The 23821-nt window shown below is 39.2% G+C and overlaps 1 protein-coding gene across 1 annotated transcript; it reads right to left on the bottom strand.

Moving 5' to 3' along the window:
- Positions 1–9330: 9330 nt before the first annotated feature.
- Positions 9331–23597, bottom strand: LOC149175500 (uncharacterized). The gene is made up of 3 exons (XM_089422855.1): positions 23075–23597; positions 10495–10567; positions 9331–10375 (listed from the first exon to the last, which is right to left on the bottom strand). The coding sequence occupies exons 1-3, from the start codon at positions 23232–23234 to the stop codon at positions 10102–10104; spliced, it is 507 nt and encodes a 168-aa protein (XP_089278981.1). The 5' UTR covers positions 23235–23597; the 3' UTR covers positions 9331–10101.
- Positions 23598–23821: the final 224 nt, after the last annotated feature.

Raw genomic sequence — 23821 nt, 5'->3', positions numbered from 1 at the left:
ATAGCAGTGACCACAAGAAGTTGGCACTGAAGGAAAAACTCAGAAAGATCAAGATGGAGAAGGGCGACTCTATTCCGAAGTACTTGACCAAGTTCATCCAGCGTGAGGATGAGCTTGGAAGTATCGGGATTACTGTTTCCAAAGATGATCTGGTGAGCCTGTCTCTTCTAGGACTTCCCAAGAGTTGGCACAGTTACGAGGACTCATTTAATGGGAGGGAGAAGCTAACAGAGTGGGAACGATTATGCTTTGACTTGGTAAAAGAAGAGTTTTGGCGAAACACCAAATATGGGACCTCATCCAAAGAAGTGGAAGAGGACTTTGCATTAGCCATCAAAGAAAAGAAAGGCAATGGAAAGAAGTCCCAAGGTGTGGAGGGCAGCAAGAAAAAGTACTTGTCAAACATCAAGTGTTTTCACCATCACGAGTACGGGCACTATGCCATGAATTTCCCACATAAGAAAGCAAGAAAGAAGGAGCTTGTAGTAGGTGAAGCTCTAGCTTCGTAATTCAAACTTGATTTCACTCTTATTTCATGCATGGCCAGCACTGTAATGGGAATCATGTGGTATCTTGACAATGGTGCCTCGTTCCATATGACAGGGAATAGAGATCTCTTAAGTGAATTTGAGGAGAAATACCTCAAGGAGAACATAGAGTTTGGAGATGATGGGAGGTATAACACGACCACATTGGTACAATTACCTTTAAGAGGGAGTCTGGCTCCCTTATCAGAATCACAAATGTGATGTATGTTCCAGTACTAAATAAGAATCTTGTTTCTGTCACGGTATTGGAAGATCTTTTCTACGATGTGATTTTTAGCAAAGGAAAGGTTTTCCTTAGACATGTTGCCACGAAACAAGTGAAACAGATCGGTGTGAGAGTCAATAACTTGTATGAACTTGAGGTACAAGATGCATGCAAAGCCTTAAGGAGAAAGACAAAGGTTAGAGACTTGGTGGTTGAGAGGGAGCATGAATTACCTCTCAACATGCAGCCTCAGATGCAACTCCAGAAGCAGCCTCAGAAAGTTGTGGAGCAGCCACAATTAGAGAAGCAGAGAGGAGACCAAGTTGAAGATCCACTCAAGCAGAGACCTCTAGTAGGGGGGAATTTTGATCCAAGTGGGCAGATGGAGCACATGCAGCTATACCTCCAGGTGAGAGGTGGGGCGACGTGAAGTAATGGCCCCAAGAGTGCAGAAATTTGAGCAAGGTCAATTGAGATGTTTTGTCTCATGGATCATTACCTTGCTATGGGAGCTCACAGTACACAGTAGCAAGATGGATTAGTGGCGGTTGATGAAGTGAGATGTCAGAGGCAAAAACTAACAGTAGTCAGATATTGGGGAGTACAGAGCAGAGTTTGAAACGATGTAGATGGCATAGTGTAGAGTTAGAAGAAGCGCAGAGTTTTCAGTAGACAGTGCAGTAGCTAGTAGCAATCAAAGACTCTAGTTACAGATGCATCATACTGATTCAGTTTGGATTCTTTATCAGTTTCAGAAGTTGCAGTAGAAACAAGAATAGAGAGAAGTGTTGCATGAAGAACATTCCAAAGTTACTGGATGAGGGTAGATTTGAATTCCTTTCTTGTTGAGAGGGAGTGTTGAAAATAGAAATAGGAAATGTTAAAAATAACATCTAGAAATTCTAATTTAATTTGTCCTTTAATTAAATTAAGAATTAAATCGAAATTATATTCTCATAACAACCTATAATAGTTAACTAAGTTTTTTTTACTTAGTTAGCTCAGTAAATTCGAGTTGGAAGTCTATCTAGAGTCATGTATAGTGATTCCTAAATTTTAAGGGTCCGGGTTGAGTTCTTTTGAGTTGTAATTAATTAATTTAGTCTAACTGAGTTAAAGTTAGTTACACTAATTCAAACAGTTGGAGGAACTAGTAGGAGGTCTAGTAGCAAGAACAAGCACGAGTGTAGCCAGTGTAGTTTCACTGCTCCACCAGTTAACTAAAGATTCACTCATAAATAACTCATGCATGCCAGTTCTGAGGAAGACCTAGTAGATATTAGAGTTCAGGGACAGTGTACTATCAGTTGTATAACTTTCCGAGTTGTACAGATGGTACATGAAATTAGTTGAAGGCCTATGGATGGATTGCGCAGTTATGGAGAGAGAATATCCCAATTAAATATGGGCTAATTCTCTCAGGAATTGCGCAAGGAAGTGGGGGCTTGGCAAGCAACATATTTGGGTAAGTGTTTTCTTGAGATGGTTTGTGAAGCAGAGAGATAGATTGTACTTGTGCAGGAATTGTTCGTGTTGAACAAGCATTGTATTTTCTTCTCAGATCTTCTGGTTAACAATGTATATAGTTGGGGGTTTGATCAGTTGTTTTCCGTAGAAAAATATTGTGTTATGTGTGATTGAAATTCTTCATTTTCTGCTTAGTGTTTTCATCGATCAATTTTTGTTTCCGCTGATGAGTAGAGTAGATTCTTGTCTTTTATTTTAGCATATCACATAAGTTGTTGAATATACAAGTAAAAATCTACAAAGGCAAGTATGAAAATGAGGTACTGTAGAGATTATACATGGAGATTTGTAAACCCATGGAGATTTGTAAACCCATGGAGATAGCTCTAGCGACCAACTAGAAGAAGGAGGATGCCATTTCAGGTGAAGAGGTGGATGTGACCATTTATCGATAGCTAGTGGGTTCACTTATGTATATTATGAACACATGACTAGATATGTGCTATGTAGTCAACCAGCTAAGCCAAGATATGGTTAGGCCAACCAAATTATTTTGGAAGGAGTCTAAGCATGTTTTACTATACCTTAGAGGCACTACCCAATTTGGACTATGGTACAAACAGACAGAGGAAGTGAATTTGTATGTCTTCAAAGATGCAGATTGGGAAGGGAGTCCATCTAAATGAAAGACTACATCAGGTGGAATTTTGAGTGTTAGGTCCATATTGGTTTCTTGGTACCGCAAGAAGCAAATATATGTGGCGCTCAACTCAGCAAAAGCAGAATACATGGCTACAAGTCCAGCAGCATGTGAGATGATCTAAATGAGAAAGATACTTGTGGGACTGTTTGGTCAGACGATGGATCCAATTGTGATCTACTATGGTAATCACAATTTATGGGATTATGTGCAGAGGCAGATAATGTTGCTACAATACATTCTGACAGAGGAACAAGATGTTGACATTTTCATAAAGACCTTATCAAGAGGGAAGTTCGAGTTCCACAAGTGCAAGATAGGTGTGGTTGATAATCCCTTTCTTGCTGAGAGGGGGTGTTGTAAAAATGCAACAAGAAAGTCTCAATTTGTTTTTGCCTTGGTCAAATTGAGAAAATTCGAATTTCCACGTCAACGGACAACTTGGGTGCAGTTAACTTGTGTGACATGGCTTGTGTCACCTAGTTTAGTCAGTAAATTTGAGTTAGAGGACTTTGAGTTCAGTTAAGCATGTGTGATTGCTAATTTGTAGCAATCAAGGAAGGTTAATTCAAGTTGTTTTCAATTAAACTAGTTCTAACTGTTGGAGGAACTAGTGGAAGCTAAGTTGTGCAATGATACTTCATTCTAACTCAGTGATCATCCAATTAACTGATCAATTGGCCCAAAATAGATAGTACATGCAGAGAATTTGAGTTCCCTAATTGTGGTGGAGATTCCAAGGCAGTGTAACATCAGTTGTAGACTAGTCTTGAGTGTGCATGTGTTGCATGCATTCAAATGATCAACCTTGAATACTGCGCAAGAATTTTGGATGAAATTCCTAAATAATAGGGACCTAATTTCCTCAGAATTATGCAAGGAAATAGGGGCTCAAGCAGAGGTAGAAATTGACTATGTCTGGGTCAAAGCTTCTTAGTGAGTAGAGAGAGAGGTTATTCACTTGCAGGTTGTGGTCAGTTGAGAAAACCAATTGTAATACATATTTATTCATGAGATTAATGAAAGAAAGCATAGGGTTTTTAGTATATTTGTTTCCCCTAAAAAAATATTGTGTGCATGTGTGTTATTACTATTACATGTCTGAGATTTTTGTCCTAAATTCTGAATTGAATTCCGTAGAATAGTAGAGTAGGCTTGTGTCTTGTGATTTTGATTAAAACTTCATGAGGAGTTGCAAATATACACCATAATTTCTACAAATTTTAAGTTGGAGTAATTGGGTTCAATCTTAACTTCCAACAGATGAAATTTGATCACACAAATGAGCGTATGGAATAGTAGAAAATGCAATAAACATACCTGCAACATCTTTTCCGTCCTAAACTCCCATGTAAACAATCCCAAATGTGCCCTGGGAGGTAATAATCATGATATATAATATTTTTAGTTCAATTTATCACTCCTCCCTTGGTTTCCAAGCTTATGATTTCATCCATACATTTCTCAGATGTCTGTCTAGATTTGTTGTATCAATCTGATTTGTTCTAAAAAAATCACTCTTCTTTGGACTCCCCTCCTTCTCTTTTATTTCAAATTCATGAGACTTCCCACTGCTATTAACAGCTCCCGTCTGGGATTCCTTTTCCTCTTAAGGTTTCAAACACTTGTCCACCATGAACAATCAATCCTACAACTCAATATAGAATCCAACTAAAGGGTCCACACCTTCCTCCTAAATTCTACAATGGAAATTAAATTCTAATGGGTCAATTTTAGATTTTAGAGTAGCCGAAAAAATATAGTTTAACAATTTTTCAATTGCCACTGTAGCTTATGTTTCCACTATTAAGGTTACATTTTCTTTTCATTTGAGAAAAAGGAGGTCACTTGACATAGAGGCTATATCTAATGATGTTGAAGGTTTAGAGAGTGATAATTTTGGTCTAGCGGCATCAATAAATACTATAGAAGACTTCCATAAAAAAAGCATGTTCATATAAGGAGGGAAAGGAGACATGAGGTTTACACATAAGGGGAATATCCACTAACCCTTAAGGAAGATGAAAATATCCTTAGAGTCTGTGAATAATGTCATCAATAAACTCAAGTATTTGTAGGTAGTCCATTATTTTCTAGGAACTTCACTTAGAGCTCAAAAATACCCTATTAGAAGCTAGCCATAATTTAGCTTAAATTAGTCATTTGTGTCAGTCATTTTTAGTTGTATTACTTATTAGCTAGTCGTATATTTTAACCCAGAACTAAATTAGTTGTATATGTTAGTAATTTTAGTTGGGTCACTTAATATTGCTTATTTTTATAGAATTTCACTTGGAAAAGTTGTTGTGACTAACTGTTTTAGTCACCTAATCACTAATTTCTCATTTTCTACTGGCGATATAAAGTCATGATTACCATCGTGAACTACAACTAATCTTGTTATTACAAATAATATGAAATTCAACTATCCTTTTTGTCTATCTTTCAAATACATTATACAAAACCATGTCTACATATCCACATCTCACAAGCATTAAATAAAATGCATAAATATGATCTAAGCATGCCTATTTTTCCATATTTCACCTGCATTAAATAAATGCATATAATTGTAAAACATGGTTATTTATCCACATGAATGCATGAACAATATCCATTAATAAAGCTACAGCTATATTATTCCACAACGATATAAACAAAGAATTATTTTATCTGCATACAATAATATCTTATATGCAAACACAATCATTTTCAAATATGACAAGAACCATGTGGCAACAAAATGTAGAATTCTTCATTATTACTTCGACCAGTTGAATAAACCACTTCGCAAGATGAGAGAAAACTAACCTCACATGACACAACACTTAATTGCACAAGGAAACCTTTAGAATGCTTCTAATGCAATTTTCCATATGATGATATGTAAAGAAGTCATAAAATCCTTCAAAGGCACACATCCTCAGCCTACTTTTACACAAAATTTTCAAGATAAGATGACTTTCTAAGGTCAAATGTGATAGTAAAAGTAGAATATCAACTTACTCATTACAAATACTCCATTTGTATGGGAAATTCATGAATCTAACTAATTTTAGAGAAGATGATAACAATGACTTCATAAGGGAAAGCTCGAATGCATTTCTAAGAAATTGGTTCTTGTGTTTCGAGAGACTAGTGTGGAAGCTTCTAGGGTTTTGAGTGTGTTTCATTTTCACCTTACTCTTTCCCATTTATAGTACCTTCTACTCCAAATATGGTATGTTAACTTCTATATTTTATAGTAATTCCACAACTAGAGCTATGCTATAATTTTTAAGATGTCGGTCACTTTATTCATTGCGTGTAAGTTGCCCTACTGAAACCTAGGGTTATAACTTGGTCGTCTGTATCCACATTCCAAATCTAATATTTCCTTCTTGCCTAAAATGAACTTCCTTCTATAAATATTTGAGCACAAAATGGATAATCATATCGTAGTTGCAAGCATTCAGAACCCTAACTGATTTTTAATGCCTATTGTTCAAAGCACATTAATTAAATCAATAATATTTTCATATTATCATGAATGCCAAATGTAAATACATGGGTTCTATGGATATTACAAACAACCACCCCAAAGGCAATATGAACAACCAATATGTAAGGCTCCCTGGTCATTTTTGAAAATCAATTATTTCGAGCTACTCAACATCTAAGTATTTGAGTGTTAATCCTCTAAATCAATATGGTAGACAATTAAACCATAAAAGAGAGAGTGTAATATATTTGAGTTTGTTCGAGTGTTGTGAACAAAACCCTTTGATAACTTGTATGAACTAGATAGCCATTAAGCTATTGAAATCGACTAGTGTGATGCAAGCGATGTTGCCACTTCAATAGGCATTCAAAAATTTCATAGCCACCGCCCCTACACATGCGTTTTTTAGCACCCACACCTATATTCAGTTAGTCTAACCCACTAGACAACTCCATTGAACACATAAAGGTTGTTTGCGCAATTGACTAAGGACCCTCCTTAAGGAATTGCATTGTTGCATTAGAACCAAGATTGTCGTAATTCCATGGTTGAAAAGGAACAAGTCATAACGTCTAATAATTGTAGCTAGTAGATTGATGTGTCATAATGAGATTTCAAATCTATGTACAAGGTTCTTAAAAGGACTTGACATGACAAGAAGTTGGGCAACCCAATGTAGTTAAACCATTGTGAATTCACAATATGATCTACTCCTTAGTCTATCAAGAATTTTCAATGTCAAATGAAGCCATAATGCTCCAATCTCTAATCACAATATTTTCCCATTTGGCAGGCTCCAATCGCACACAACAAAGTTCTCCACATGCATATTTATCGATATCTCCATGCATCATTGGCCCACATGATCTATTTGCTGGTGAATTTTATCTTCAACGCTTACAGTCAAAGACACAAAGCAACGAACCTTCATCACCAGTTTCTCTCCCGCAACTTCCAGGGATATTTTTTTTCGACACTTGGCACAACATTTCCATGCACAAGTACAACTGAACAATAGACACACACAAATCTAAGTTAATTCTACTTATGTGCAAAGCATCAATCCTCACGTATTTTCCATCTTATTGAGTTATCCCGTGAGGGAGTGAGACTCAAATGAACTTTGATACCTATTTAGAAATTTGAGGATTAGACATAGTACACAAATTAGACACAAAATAATAAGAGTATATTGCATTTCAAAACCAAAATGCATAACACCAATATAGTGCATATGAGATCCAATATATTATAAGCTAGCAGATTATTTCAAAATGCATAACACTAACATAGTGCATATGAGATCCAAGATTCTAAGCTAGGAGATTATGGTTGAGAGAATACCTTAACAATCCAATCCAACCAACAAATGCAATCTACTACTCTAAGCGTTAATTCTAAGAAATATTGCCTCAATTAAAAAATGTGATAATAAATAATAAATAATAAAAGTGATAATAAAAATAATAAGTCGAGTTCAGGTAATTGATATATGAAGCTGAAACATTAATTTCCTATTAAAGGGCAAGGGCCTAGTAACCACTAGTAAGTTTGCACATTTACAATTTTATTTATATTAAAGTGTTGAAGAACACATAAACAATGGTGACACTACTTCCCATAAGTGTATTTATTTACATCTTGTTCTTATCCACTTGTTATGAAAATACTTGCTTAAATTATGTTGGGTAGTAATTGATGGTAAATATGTTATTTAAGTGAGTATGAGCTATTTTCAAAGATTTTATTTTGAGTGACTAGCTTAACTCATTGCACAAATATTTAAAAATCATGGCATAAATATTGCAACCACCTCTGAAAATTTATGGCAAAAGATAGCATTGTATTGTGAAAAGCCTAAAATGTTATGGTCTAATAAAATATTTGAATATTAAAAAATAAATATTTATTTTTCAAAGGTATACATTTGAATGTAGCTTGAGTGGGTGTAATGGTTAAGAGCATGTGTTTCCTCCTAAGAGGTCACAAAACCAAACCAAAGAGCAATAGAATATGTAACAAGAGGTCTCATACATCAATTTACTCTCTCAGCGGTGACATACCATAATATTATATACGTAGTAAAAACATGAATAAGTCTTGCACATCAATTATTCTGCAGCTAGAACAAGCGGTGTCCAGTAGTGGAATCAAACACCAAACGCCCAGTCACAGCTCTTGCAGGGATTCGATCACGTGACTAAGACTAGTTGAAGAATTGAATTCCGACACAACCGTCTTCCTTTGTAACGCCCAAAAGTACCCGTCGGCGTTTAAAATCGCGTCCCGTGGCCTTTGCGCTTAATCAATTTTTCTGGTTGCATCGACGTCTTTTAAGAGTCTTTTAAGAACCGTTCGCCTGGCGACTCGAGAGTAATGTATAGTTTTGCTTCTTCTTTTATGTGTGGCTTGCACTTCACTGCTGAGTAACTCTGCCTGATTTGGATGTGATGAGCGTTAATTATTAGCTTATAGACGTGATTTGCATGTGGAGTGCCTGAACTTGGTGATTTTATTTTCCCTCAGCGGTAATCAGAAATGGATATATGGGTACACAAATACTGGATCATATTCTGAAATTGTAGTTTGTGGTGGGTGAAATTGTTATTCATAATTGATGGGATTCCCATGAATTAATTCCATGCTGGTCCCAATCCGGGGTTAAATTTGACGGGTGCCCTTACCCGTTAGAGAATTTTTTTATGACGGTTTTACTTTTAAATTGCCCATCACATGACTTTTAATATTTATTTGTACAAGTTTCATCTAATTTTTGCAAATTGTATTTATAATTGTTACAAAATTTCCATGCTTTGTTGTACCAATTAACTTAAGTGTCATTGCTACACTTTCATTTGAGACGTGTTGATGACACTTTTCTGTGATTTTTCCAGGTTGTTGAAATATAGAGCATGAACCTGAATGACAATTCTTTAGAGCTTTTCTCCTGTCTTCATCACCATATTTCATATAATGGCTCAGAATAAAGAATTTCCCATTCTTAATTTATTTTCTGGAAGATGCTTATAAATTATAAAGAGATGATTATATTCAATCATTGAGTCTAGATAACTGGTCACTGCTACCAGCCCCATTATTTTTCATTCAAGGGTAAATAAAACCTAGATGTCAACTCAATATAAGTAATTGAGGTCTCAGGTCTCTGTTCATAAAGGCTTTGGGTCCTAGATCACAAGTCCCAAACTTCTAAAGAATTTGTCTTCCTGTGACCAGACATGATCAAGTTCAGATCACCAAAGAGTTCATTGCACCCAGATAAGCCAGGTACATTCGCTGCCTGGACGAAGGTGGGGTGATCTGTGAACTCTTTGTGTGCTCCTGCATGCATAACAGTACATTGAATCTAGACATAAATTAGTTGAATTGAAAACGGACACTAGCACAGATTCAACTAAATCAGGCTCTGATATGCAACTTGACACTGGAAGAAGATATCTCAAGTTCACCCAAATGGGTTCAAATACTTGGAACTCCACCTCAAATGTTAGAAACCAAACAAGCAACCTTTAGCTTTGTAACATCAAGTTACATATCAGACATTCGTTTGGTTAGGCCTGTGCTAGTAACATAAATTCATTTTCAATAAATGACTAGTCCAGAATACTACGACCCTGAATTTAGTAATTTACTACATATTGGACAAAGGAAATTAAGCCGGGAGAAGCAAAAAACACAGGAATCATGCTAAAGAACTCACTGCAAACCACCGAGTATTTGGCAGGTAGATTCCACCAATCTTCCGACTCTTAAGGTCATGGATCAGCCAGTTGATGGAGGTGTCAATATCCAGAATTCCATTTTTCTCCGTTGTATTGAAGCGGGGAACTACAAATTTGATGTGGAGCTTCCTTTGCAAATACGCAACAACAGCATCCACGGATTCATCCTGGAGAGTAGAGATAGTTTTTGTCTTCTTATCATATGGGCGTCCAATGTGAGTCATGATAATGGGCCTGCACATTCCAGTTTCAGTTCAAATGAGCTCATCACTACTACCTATGCACAATAAGCTGAACTAAACACAGGATTAAGGGGTGTAAAATAGGTCTAGAAGGTAAACAGTTGAGCCCACCTTCCACCTCGCTCGACTATGTTGTACATAGTTGGTAAAGTGACATCAATTCTGTATTGATCTAGTATTTTACCTGCACCCACCACCATTAAAAACCTTTGAGACACCTTCTAATGAAACAGAATCCAATGATAACACCTTAGAACATACTCAAAACAGTAGATCAATACAAAGAACCCGCACTCTTTTAGGTTAACAAATCAACAATAGAACTGGCATCACAAAACTGTCAGGCAGACTACTACCAATGGCCATTAATTTTAATTTAAATATTCAAGATCTGAGGCTAGAAGTGATTCAAAAATTTTAAAAAAATGCTGCTATGAAACCCTGAAATAACCGTTTACAGTATAAATGGAACCTGGAAACCTAAAAATTCCGGGAACTAAAAAGTTTTAAAACAATTTTCTAATGTAGTTTCACAAATTTTACAAATTTTCAATGTTGTTTTACAAATTTTGATGTACATTTCATAAATGAGTCATGATATATAATACAAGGAAAAACATATATTAGTGCTGAAGCCTGGGACTGCCTCTCTCTTTAAGTGAGGAAACAGGAGGGCTAGAGAAAAGCATTACACAGACAAGCATTACAAAGGAAAATAATTGGCTCAAGTATGCAGGTAGGGAACATCAAGATATAAACAGATGTAGCCTAGATTAAAGATGGCCAGCTCTCATGGTCACACTGAAAGATGTGCCATATGTAAAAATGCCAACTTGTACAAAGGAATTATGCTGAAGTCCAGGACTACCTTTCTCTTTAAGTAAGGAAATTGGGGGGCTAGAGAAAAGAAGTTCAAAGGAAAGACAAGCATTTCAAGGGAAAATAATTGGCTCAAGTATGCAGGTAGGGAACATCAAAATCAAACAGATGCAGTGAAGATTAACATGGAAAATAACAATTAGAGATAAGAGAACGTGGAAGAGAAAGTATGGATGCTCTAGGGCAGAATTACAATGCTAAATATGAGGCGAGGTTCTCAAGGTGATAAGGTATTCAGTTCCCCCTGTTACCTCTGAAGAATCCTTTTGGAGTGGATGAATTGGTAGCAAAGGAGGAAGACACTATTCAGCAAGACAGTTCGAGAAAAAAAACCAGTCCTCAGTCATATTCTCATAAAAAATGGTAGCAAGTTTTATAACTATAATAATAGTGTTAACATGATAGTTCAGATTATTCGAATAAATTCCAGATGAAGCAAAATGCCCTAAAATTTTGGAAGGAACTAGAACTAATTCCAACTACCATCTTTATTACAGCACCCAGAATTCAACAAATGATTTTAATGCAGGTTCTGGAATTCGTTGAAAAGGGGCAAGCTTCCTGAAGAAGCCACCGCCCCAATCGATCTCCAGAAGTTTCTTCATCCTGTATAAATACCTGTTTAATCGATGAATGGAAGCAAGTTGTGAGTTCTGTGTTTATGTGTCTCTGCTCTCTGATATGGTATCAGAGCAGGTGTGAGGTCGAGAGCTGTGTGAGGCTCGGTGGTGTGTGTAATATTCCCACGCTCCGTGTGTTTGAGGTGAGTGATCAGAGTGAGTGAAATATCGTTGTGTGTTGCAGAGGAGTCGAGCAAAGGGGCTGTGAGCTGTGTTGAGTGTTGAGTTTGTTTGACGCTGTGCTTTGTAAACTGTGAGAAGGAAGGCGCGCCCCTGTCCAGAGCCCCGTAGAGCTGTCGCTTGCTTGGAGGGCTACGCGAGGGAAATTTGCCTCTGCGTGCCAGAGTCGTGGTCAACCTGCATGCTAGTCGTGCGTGGCCGAAGTCGAACGTCGGGAGGCACAATCCGGCGTCGCGAAGGCATATCCTGAACATCTCATAATCATGGTAAACGGCATCATTGGAAAGTAAGTTTTGGCTAAATTTCGGTGTAATTTGTTGAAGGATTGAGGATTTCTGGAATGCACGGTTTAAAGATTCAAGAATTAATGAATTGCAAGAGCTGTAGTGGCGAAGTTTTGGATTATTATTAGACAGTCTGGTTAAATTTGTAAAACTTTGGTTAAAGTTATTGAAGTGTTTTTCTGCTATTTGAAAAAAAAAAGTGAAAGTGATTTGAGTTAAAAGATTTTGTTGGAGAAGTTTTAAAAGATTTGCTTTATTTCAAGTGTTGAGACTAAATTTAAAAAAGGGGGTGCTTATTTTTAATGGAGTGATAAGGTATTTAATGTGTGATGAAAGTTTTCTGAGATTTAGTGAAATTTGGTGCATTTGGATTTAGATTTGTTGGCATTTTGGTGATTGGAGAAAGTTTTTTTCATCATGGAAAATTTGTTGCTTGATACTTATATGAATGAATCCACCAAACTTGATGGAGAAAATTATGTGAATTGGAAATTCAAGTTAATGACTATTTTAGAAGGAAATAATTTGTGGTCCATTGTGAGTAGGGATGAGCCCAAACCCACTGTTGCAGGTTCTATTCCAGGTTGGGAGAGAAGGGAGACAAAAGCAAAGGTGTTGATGTGTATGTCCGTAAGGGACAACATTATTCCTCACATCAGAGATTGCAAGACATCAAAAGAAACATGGGATACGTTGAAGGGTTTGTATGAAAGAACAAATACAAACTGGATCTTGTTTTTGAAGACTAAGATTTTATCTCTAAAAATGGAAGCAAATGAAAATATAAGCAATTTCATATCTCGTGTCAAATATTTAAGTGATAAGTTAGGAGATATTGGTGAAAAGGTGTCTAGTACTGACTTAGTCACCATCACATTAAATGGCTTAGTGCAAGATTATCAAATTTTTGTTTCAAGCCTTGCAGCTAGAGAGAAACCCCCTACATTTGATGAATTGACAGGAATTCTTCTACAAGAGGAGGAGAGGATGAAGAGCTTTAATTTGGGCTCTAACAGTTCGGATTTGGCATTGGTGGCTAAGAGCAAATATCCATACAGAGGCAAGCCATGGGACAAGAACAAAGGAGGCAAGTTTCAAGCAAAACAAAAAGGTATGACACAGTGTAAATTTCCAATCCATAAAAGAAATGATGATTGTTATTATTGTGGCAAACCTGGGCATCATTCTAAATATTGTTATAAAAGGAAATATAATGAGTCTAGGCAAAGAAACAGAAGGCATAATGAAAATTTTGTGGACAAAGATACCTCAATCAGTGATGGATTTAAAAATCTTAAATTGTTTGTTTCTGATGCTGCATTGTCTGTGGAAAATGCTGATAAGAATGCTTGGTTCATTGATTCTGGTGCATCACTCCATATGTCTTGTAATAAGGAGTGGTTTGATGAATATCATGAAAACATTGATTGATCCGGATTTAAACAGGAACGCAACAAATTACAGAGATAACCATATACACAAAGATGCAGCGGAAATAATACTTCATTTCATTAATGGAAAATACTGAAATATGCTTACAAACAGAAATGGAAATAAACTAGCTAGGGCGATGGTAGCTTATCTCTGAGAAGAGATGTGATGGCTACATGCCTCTGAACTGTGTTACAATGAGGCTTGAAGGCCTATTTATGGTTGAGAAACAATGGAAAAACCCTTAACATTCCAAAACCTAACCCTAGGAGATGAAACGCCAAACTGTGGGCCCCGTTTGGGGGTAAGTTGGTACATCAACTTCCCGGGGTCGTAACTTTGGCATATGATCTCCGTTTGACGCGTACAATAGCTCATTAGAAAGATCTATCCGAGCACTATCATTGTTGGAATGGGCAACACCAGTCCATTCTATGGACTCGTGTTTCCCCCAGATTCCCCAAAAAACGTCGTTTAGGGCCTCAAAACGGCTCCGGAAATTCAGGACCCGAAAAACTGCTAAAAATAGTAAGTTGTGCTACAATTAAGGAAACTGAAAATGCTGAGAAAGATAATGGTGGGGGTCCAGGTGGACTTGGCAGGTGGCCACCAATATCCACCTGGATCATTCCTCCCCCCTTAGGAAGCAATGGTCCCCATTGCGTTGAGCTCCTCCATGAGATGAGGAAACTTCTGCTGAACTTGTTCCCTGGTGAGCCACTTGCCCTGCTGAAGGAGTTGGCCCGCTTTGACAACTCGATACAGTTGGATATTCTGTTGGCGAGTGTTCTTGATTTGTGTGTCCATGATCCGATCAGTTGCAGCTTGTTCCATGCAATCTGGATTTAATTCTGTGGGTTTGAGCTGTTCTGCAATGTCGGATGTGTCTAGCAATGGTGGAAAGTATGGCCGAAGGCGGTCCACATTGAATACTGGGTGCAGGCCAAGGAATGGGGGAATGCTGAGCTCAAATGCATTGTCTCCCATAGCCTTAGTAATGGTGTAAGGACCATATCGGAGTGGTCTCAATTTCCGATAGGCTCCAGTAAGGCGTTCCTTTTGCAAATGCAACCAGACTTTGTCGCCCACCTGAAACTTGTGTGGCACCCGATGTTGATCATGTCGCTGCTTGTACTTGGCATTTGATTTCTCAAGAATGTCATGGACCTGCTGGCGAATATGTTGGATGCGCTCAATGAAGCTGGTGGCCTTATCTGTTTCGGACTGGACATGAGCTGAATTCATGTGAGTAGCTGCAAGTGGCATGGCCACATCAATGGGGCATAGTGGCTGGAATCCCAAACCCACCTGAAAAGGGCTATGGCCAGTGGAGCTGTGAAGAGCTCGGTTGTAGCTGTGCTGAACGTAGGGGAGGCTCTCGTCCCATGTGCGTGGATGCTTTGAGTTATACATGCGCAGAATGTGCACAATCATCCTATTGACAACCTCTGTCTGGCCATCAGTTTGAGGATGGAAGGCTGTGGACTTCGTGAGTTTGGTGTCCAGCATTGACCAGAGACTGGACCAAAAGGTGCTGAGAAACCGACTGTCCCGATCTGAGATGATAGACTGTGGGATCCCAAAGTGCACCCACACTCGTTCAAAGAAGAGTTTAGCAGTGGCTTCTGCTGTGATATTCTTCTTGCAGGCCATCATAATGGCCATCTTTGAGAACCTGTGGACGACCACAAAAACACAGTCATTTCCATGCTTAGTGGAAGGAAGGCCTGACATGTAATCCATGGAGATGGATTCCCAAGGTCGACTAGGGGTAGGCAACGAGGTATAGAGGCCTTGCTTCTTAATGGTCGGTTTGGCAATGGCACAGGCAGTACATGATCGGATGTACTTCCCAACATCCTGTCGAAGATTCGACCAATAGAAATAGTTTTGCAGTACTGCCACTGTTTTCTCGACCCCGAAATGCCCAGCAGCCCGACTGTAGTGTGCTTCCCAAATCATCTTGGCACGCTCGCTTGAAGGAACACAAAGGTGACCGAGGTGGCATAATAGGGCATCTTGGAGGTGAAAATCTGCAACCTGCCGACCCTCCAAGAGTGTCTGGTATGTGTGGCCGAATTCTGGGTCGCTTTTGTAGAGAAGTGGCCAATCAGAAGTCTCGTGCCTGCAAGAGTTGAGCACGGTGGTTAGCGCCATGATCGGTGGTCGACTGAGGCAATCTGCAACATTATTGGTGCTGCCCTTTTTATACTTGATATTCAAGTGAAACTGTTGCAGGTATGTAGACCACTTCTGATGGCGATCATTCTGCAATTTCCCTTGGGTCTGTATGAACTGCAGAGGTCGGTGGTCTGTGTGGATGACCGTTTCCTTCCCCAAAATGTAATGCTTCCATTGTCGGCAGGCCTGTACAATGGAATACATCTCTTTATCATAAGTGGGGTACTTCCGGACTGTGTCTGAAAGTGTTTCACTGTGATATGCCACTGGATGTCCATGTTGAGTAAGGACTGCCCCAATAGCATAGTCAGAGGCATCTGTCTCGACCTCAAATGGTTGTTGTAAATCTGGTAACGCGAGCACTGGTGCCGTGCAGAGGCGATCCTTCAACTCCCTGAATGCCTTCTGTTGAGATTCAGACCAAAAGAATTTTGCTTTCGCCCCGCCCTTGGTGACTTGACTCAAGGGCCAAGAAATATGAGAAAATCCCAACACAAACCTGCGGTAGAAGTTGGCAAGACCTAGAAAGCTGCGGAGCTCTGTTAGAGTGGTTGGAGAGGGCCAATCCCGAATGACTTGGACCTTGGCTGGATCGACATGCACCCCCTGTTCATCAATGATGTATCCCAGATACTGAACCTCGGTCATGCCAAAAGTGCATTTCTCCAAATTGGCACATAGCTTGTGTTGCCGCAGTGTTTGGAGAACCTGTCGGATGTGGTGGAGGTGCTCTTCCCAACTCTGGCTGAAGATCAGAATGTCATCCAAGTATACTACTACAAAGGAGTTGGTGAATGGCCGCAAGATGTCATCCATTAGCCTCATAAAGGTTGCAAGAGCATTCGTCAATCCGAAAGGCATGACCAACCATTCGAAGAGGCCCTCCTTGGATTTGAAGGCAGTCTTCCACATATCTGAGGGTTCAATTGGTACCTGGTGATATCCTGACTTCAGATCGATCTTGCTGAAATATTTCGCCCCCTTTAGTTGGTCTAGGAGGTCATCAATCCGCGGGATCGGGTACCTATTACGGACAGTGATCTTGTTCAGCGCCCGATAGTCAATACAGAGTCTCCACGTCCCATCCTTCTTCTGTACCAACACTATCGAGGTCCCACAGGGCGAAGAACTCGGACGGATGTGACCTTTCTGCAGGAGCTCCTGAATCTGCCTCTTGATTTCATTGTTCTCCAGAACGGAGCGCCGATAAATTGGTCCATTGGGTAGCGGCGCACCTGGGGTCAGATCGATGGAGTGCTTGACTTGACAGTGCAGAGGAACCCCTGCCGGGGAGGTGAAGATGTCTTCGTACTCCTCCACAATCTTGTCCATCTATAGCTGCTGTGCAGAGGGACCCCGTTTGGAGGCCGCGGCCACTGTCTTCTTCTTCCCTTGAGGGCGTATCATCAGGAAAACAAATTTCCTGGTTTTGGAAATGATCTTACTGCATTGTTTTGCAGTAATCAAAGAGATGGCGGCAGGTGGTGCTACCTCTGGTATCCTGAACAACTTATTTCCCAATGTAATAATAACAGCACGGGGCCTTGATTCATACACAGCATGTCGCTTCCACAAGTATGGTTGTCCTAGTAATACATCACAAACTTCAAGGGGAGCAATGTCACACAATACCTCATCCGTGAAGGGCTTGATGTTGTATGGAAGGCGACACTGCTGGCTCACGCGAAGATCTCGCCCTTGGTGAAGCCACCCAATGGTGTATGGTTGTGGATGTGCTGTGGTCGGTAAGCCCAACCGCTTCACGACCTCTGCCGAAATGAGGTTCTTTTGACTCCCGCTATCAACAATGAACTGTATCGGGGAGCCGTTTACCCACATCTGGGAGTGGAAGAGACGCTCCTCCTCCTCTGGATCTTCGGGTTCATTTTTCTGGATCTTTGCGGTAGCAACAGTGGCGCTGGGATCCGCATCAATGATCTGCTTCCCTTTTTCATACCCCTTATCGGGTTCTGACTCAGAGTCGGAACATGCATCTGATTCTGAAACCTTTAGCTCAGCCACCAGTGACTGCTTGGCCCGACACTCACTTGTGTTGTGAGTGGAGCTCTTATGGAACTCGCACCATTTTCCAGTGTCCTTTCTCGGCTTCGCGGCGTTGCTCTTTGCTTGCAGCTTCGGCTGGTTGTCTTGGGCTGTCCCGCCTTGGCTTTGTCCTTTGTTCTGTGGTTTAGGGGAACCTTTCCCCTGCTTTGGATTCGCAGATCCAAAGTCTCGCTTCTTTTGTTTAAACTTCTGCTCGACCTTGACGGCATACCGGTATGCTGCGCCGAGCGAGGGGATGTTTAGGAACTGTATTTCTTCCTGGATGTACTTGTGCAGGCAGCCACGGTATTTGAGTATCAAATGTTGCTCCGAATCCTTGATACCCAACTTTGTGCGAAGGGTATGGAAAAGATTGGTGAACTCCGGCACATCTTGGTCCCTTCCCTGCCGCAGCGTGGTCCACTTTATGTATTCATCCTCATAGCTTCCGACAGGGTAGTACTGCTCCTTGATGGCATCCCGGAACGAATCCCAGGTGGGTGCGGCTGAAAATAGTGAGCCAGTACTTTCATCCTTCTGCTCGCAGTAGGTTTCCCACCAGTCCTTGACGTGGGGGGCTGCTTTGAGAAGAGCAAAAACAATCTTTTCCCGACTCGAAAATTCATGAACAGAAAAATAACCCTCTAGTAGATTTAACCATTTATCTACGGCATCGGCGTCTATCTAACCCTCGAATATGGGGATTTCAAAATTAGCTTGTACCTTAAAGGGTGTGGCGTTTCCAGAGGAGCTGCTGGAAGCTGATGCGCCGCTTTTGGGTAGCCGCTGAAGGATCTGCGCAAAGCTGTCCATCATCGCGTTCCGTTGTCGCTCGAGCGCTTCTTCGAGCAAGATTTTGATGGGATCTCCTGCCCCCTCATCTTTCTTCTCGTCCGCCATGGGAGGCCGTCGGGATTTGCGAGGCTGGTCTTGCAAAGGTTCAACCAGTTCAAGCCCTAACTCCTTATATCCCGACCTTGTTGGGGACATGCAAAGAAAAACAGAGGAAAAGCAGACCGCTCTGATACCACTGATCCGGATTTAAACAGGAACGCAACAAATTACAGAGATAACCATATACACAAAGATGCAGCGGAAATAATACTTCATTTCATTAATGGAAAATACTGAAATATGCTTACAAACAGAAATGGAAATAAACTAGCTAGGGTGATGGTAGCTTATCTCTGAGAAGAGATGTGATGGCTACATGCCTCTGAACTGTGTTACAATGAGGCTCGAAGGCCTATTTATTGTTGAGAAACAATGGAAAAACCCTTAACATTCCAAAACCTAACCCTAGGAGATGAAACGCCAAACTGTGGGCCCCGTTTGGGGGTAAGTTGGTACATCAACTTCCCGGGGTCGTAACTTTGGCATATGATCTCCATTTGACGCGTACAATAGCTCATTAGAAAGATCTATCCGAGCACTATCATTGTTGGAACGGGCAACACAGTCCATTCCATGGACTCGTGTTGCCCACAGATTCCCCAAAAAACGTCGTTTAGGGCCTCAAAACGACTCCGGAAGTTCAGGACCCGAAAAACTGCTAAAAATAGTAAGTTGTGCTACAATTAAGGAAACTGAAAATGCTGAGAAAGACAATGGTGGGGGTCCAGGTGGACTTGGCAGGTGGCCACCAATATCCACCTGGATCATTGATGGAACAAATGTTTGCCTAGGAGATAACAAATCACTTAAAGTTCAAGGTTATGGAGTAATAGGTGTGAATTTGCCTAATGGACAAGAGAAACAGATCCATAATGTGATGTATGTTCCTGATATAAAAAAGAATTTAATTTCTGTTTCTACTATTACTGACCAAGATTTGAAGGTGGAATTTGTTAAATCACAATGTGTAGTGAAAGACATTCAAGATAAGTACAAATTAATTGCCACAGGAACCAGAGTTGGAGGCTTGTATAAGTTGGATGTGACCAAGAAAAGTCATCAAGCATTGGCATCTACAACAATATCAACAATAGATTTATGGCATCAAAAGTATGGACATCTAAATCACAAAGATTTAATGCTACTTCAAAAGAACACAATGGTTGAAGGTCTTCCTGTCTTGAAGAATGATCATCTTGAATGTGAAGCATGTGTACTTGGCAAGCAACATAGGGAGGAATTTCCTATACATAAAGAAAAAAGGCAAAGGGAAACACTTGAATTAATTCATAGTGATGTATGTGGACCTATGCAAACTAGATCTATTGGTGGAGCATGGTATTTTCTTATTTTTGTGGATGATAGATCTAGGTATACATGGGTTTATTTCATAAGAAAGAAGAGTGATGTTTTTGAGTATTTTAAAGAATTTAAGAGTATGGTAGAAAAACAAACTGGTAATTACATCAAAATTTTGAGATCTAATCAAGGGGGAGAATTCAAATCAAGAGAATTTAATCAATATTGTAAAAGCAATGGGATTCTGCAACAATTTACAGTGCCACATACACCTCAGCAAAATGGAGTTGCTGAGAGGAAAAACAGAACACTAGTTGAATGTGCACGTAGTATGCTTCAAGGTAAAAATATCTCTAATGTTTTTGGGCTGAAGCCATTAATACTGTTGTTTATTTGAAAAATAGGAGTCCAACCAAAAGTTTAGAGCTTAAAACACCTTTTGAAGCATTTTATGGGTACAAACCAAAAGTGAGTCATTTAAGAGTTTTTGGTTGCAAGGCATTTGCTCATATTCCAAAAGATGAAAGAAGAAAACTTGATGCAAAGTCAATTAAGTGCATATTTATTGGTTATTGTGATAATCAAAAAGCATACAAGTTGTTTGATCCCAGTACTCATAGACTGCTTGCAAGTAGGGATGTGGTGTTTCATGAGAATGCAAATGAAGGTGATAAAATAAATAATACTAGTGTATGGCATGATATTGATGATTATGTCAAAATAGATACAAGTGATGAACAAGAACAGGAACAAGCACAGGAACAGGTACAAGTTCAAGAGCAAATAGCATCAAGCAGTCATGACACTCCAAAGAGAGGAGAAGAGACTCTGCAAAGCCGAAAGAAAGATGAAAGTAGTAAAACTCCAAGAAGGTCATCACGTCAAAGTCAGGTACCTGTAAGGTATAAAGATTATGCATTAATGTCTCATGTTATGAATGTTGTAGAACCTTCAAGCTATTAGGAAGCTAAAGAATATGAAGAATGGAGAAATGCAATGAATGAATAATATAACTCTATAATGAAGAATGACACATGGGAATTAACAGAATAGCCTAAAAACAAAGTTCCCATAGGATGCAAATGGCTTTATAAATCTAAATTTAATGCTGATGGAAGTATTGATAAACATAAAGCTAAATTGGTTGCAAAAGGATATTCACAAAAGGAGGGAATTGATTATGAAGATACTTTTGCACCTGTAGCTAAGATGAACACAATTAGAATCATGATTGCATTAGCTACAAACTATAATTGGAAAATGCATCAGTTAGATGTCAAATCTGCATTTTTGAATGGTGAGTTAAAAGAAGAAGTTTATTTAGTACAGCCTGAAGGGTTTGTAAAATAGGGACAGGAGCATCTGGTTTGTAGGTTAAAGAAAGCTTTATATGGCTTGAAACAAGCACCAATATCATGGTATGTGAAAATTGATTCTTTCTTTTACGAGAAAGGTTTTATGAGAAGCAAAAATGATCCTAACTTATACATCAAGGAAGATGAAGGCAAGAATGTTGCTTTAATATCCGTATATGTTGATGATCTTATCATAATAGGAAATGCATGCAAGTTGATTGAAGAAATTAAAAATCAATTGTCACATGTATTTGAGATGAAGGATCTTGGAGAATTGCATTATTGTTTAGGTCTTTAAGTTTGGAGGGAATCTGGTAAGACACTAATCACACAAAGCAAATATACAAGGGAAATCCTTAAAAGATTCAATATGATTAAATGCAAAGCAACATCTACTCCTTTAGAACAGAATGTCAAATTGTGCAGTGATGATGGAACCAAAGAGGTGAATGGAACTATGAACTGTCAACTGGTGGGAAGTCTGAACTATCTCACCACTACCAGGCCAGATATAGCATATTTTGTCAGCATACTTAGTCAGTTCATGGCTAAGCCTTGTGAAAGCCATTGGAAAGCAGCAAAGAAACTCCTTCGATATCTGAAAGGAACACTTAATTTTGGTATTATGTATACTGATGAATTTGATGTTGAATTGGCAGGTTATTCTGATTCTGACTGGGTTGGAAATCTAGATGATAGGAAATCTACTACTGAATACGTGTTCAATATTGGTTCAGGACCAATATCATGGAGCAGTAAGAAACAACCAACTGTTTCATTGTCATCCACTAAAGCTGAATATAAAGCATTATGCAGTGCTACCTGTGAAGCAATATGGCTTAGGAGGATACTTGAAGATGTTGGAGAAACACAACAAGCACCTACAGTAATTAGATGTGACAATCAAAGCACCATCAAATTGGAAAACAATCCTATATATCATGCAAGGACAAAATACATTGACACACAACATCATTTTGTAAGAGAAAAATTGCAATCAAAAGAAATTGACTTATCATATTGTAATACAAATGAAAATGTGGCAGACATATTCACCAAGCCTCTTGGAAAGGCTAAATTTGAAATGTGTAAAAATAAGTTGTGCATTGTAGAAAATCCAAATTATGTTGTAAGCCTAGCTGAGACTTAGACCAGCAAGCATATTAGATGTTTGTTATATAGTTGGAATTAAGGGGGAGTGTTGGAAGGAACTAGAACTAATTCCAACTACCATCTTTATTACAGCACCTAGAATTCAACAAATGATTTTAATGCAGGTTCTGGAATTCGTTGAAAAGGGAGAAGCTTCCTAAAGAAGCCACTGCCCCAATCGATCTCCAGAAGTTTCTTCATCCTGTATAAATAGTTGTTTAATCGATGAATGGAAGCAAGTTGTGAGTTCTGTGTTTATGTGTCTCTACTCTCTGATATAAAATTGCACTGGAAAACGACCCTGAGAATTCAAAAAGAAGGGGATTTGATAAACATTTGGGGTAATGAAAAAATGAAAGAACTGTATACTTGCCTTTCTTCACAACGTTGTGATCGACCCTGAGAAGAACGACCTTGTCTCTGAGATCAGCATCCTGCAGCAGAGGCAACCTCGGATCGATCTCCACTTGGTCAATTCCATCCTCCACGCTGTAACCCACACCCAGCCCATTCTCTGAATTATACTTAGCCATAGTTCTTGATTAGTATTTCCTTGATTACTGATCCCTCGTTTGTTATGGGCATCGACCCTCTCGCTTAATTTATATATGCTCAATCCAGCCATCTTTACCAGCCACACCCCCAAATTCGTCGGTATTTGTCTAGGTTCGGTGGGATTTCAAGTAAACCGCGGCGTGGAGAACTTGCGTGCGGGGAAAGTCTTCGATCCCGAAAACCTTTTCGTTTCCAGTGATTGTGTCAACTCTGGCTTCTGGAATTTCGCGATAGCCATGAGGCACAGCTGAGCAATAACCGTTTGTAAAACAGAAATTTCAAACTGAAACCCCATGGGAGCCCGGTATTGCCCACAAGGCAGGAACGATATAACTGTCTTTACTGTCACGTGTAGTGACCCGTCCCTTCTGATGATCTGGTGTGTGTATATATATATATATATATATATATATATATATATATAATTAAAACTTGTTAATTTTCAATATACCCATCAATATGACTTTTTCAAATATTATTAGCTAATACTTGTTAATTTTCAATATACCCGTCAATATGACTTTTTCAAATATTATTAGCCAGTTAGCAATGACGTGCAGATTTG

The sequence above is a fragment of the Pinus tabuliformis genome, chromosome 4_1 (genome assembly GCF_031772625.1).
Source record: "Pinus tabuliformis cultivar Carrire ecotype Pingquan chromosome 4_1, CPIR1, whole genome shotgun sequence".
NCBI lineage: Eukaryota > Viridiplantae > Streptophyta > Pinopsida > Pinales > Pinaceae > Pinus > Pinus tabuliformis.
The sequence above is the reverse complement of the archived record's forward strand: the minus strand, read 5'-3'. Positions and strand labels throughout refer to the sequence as shown.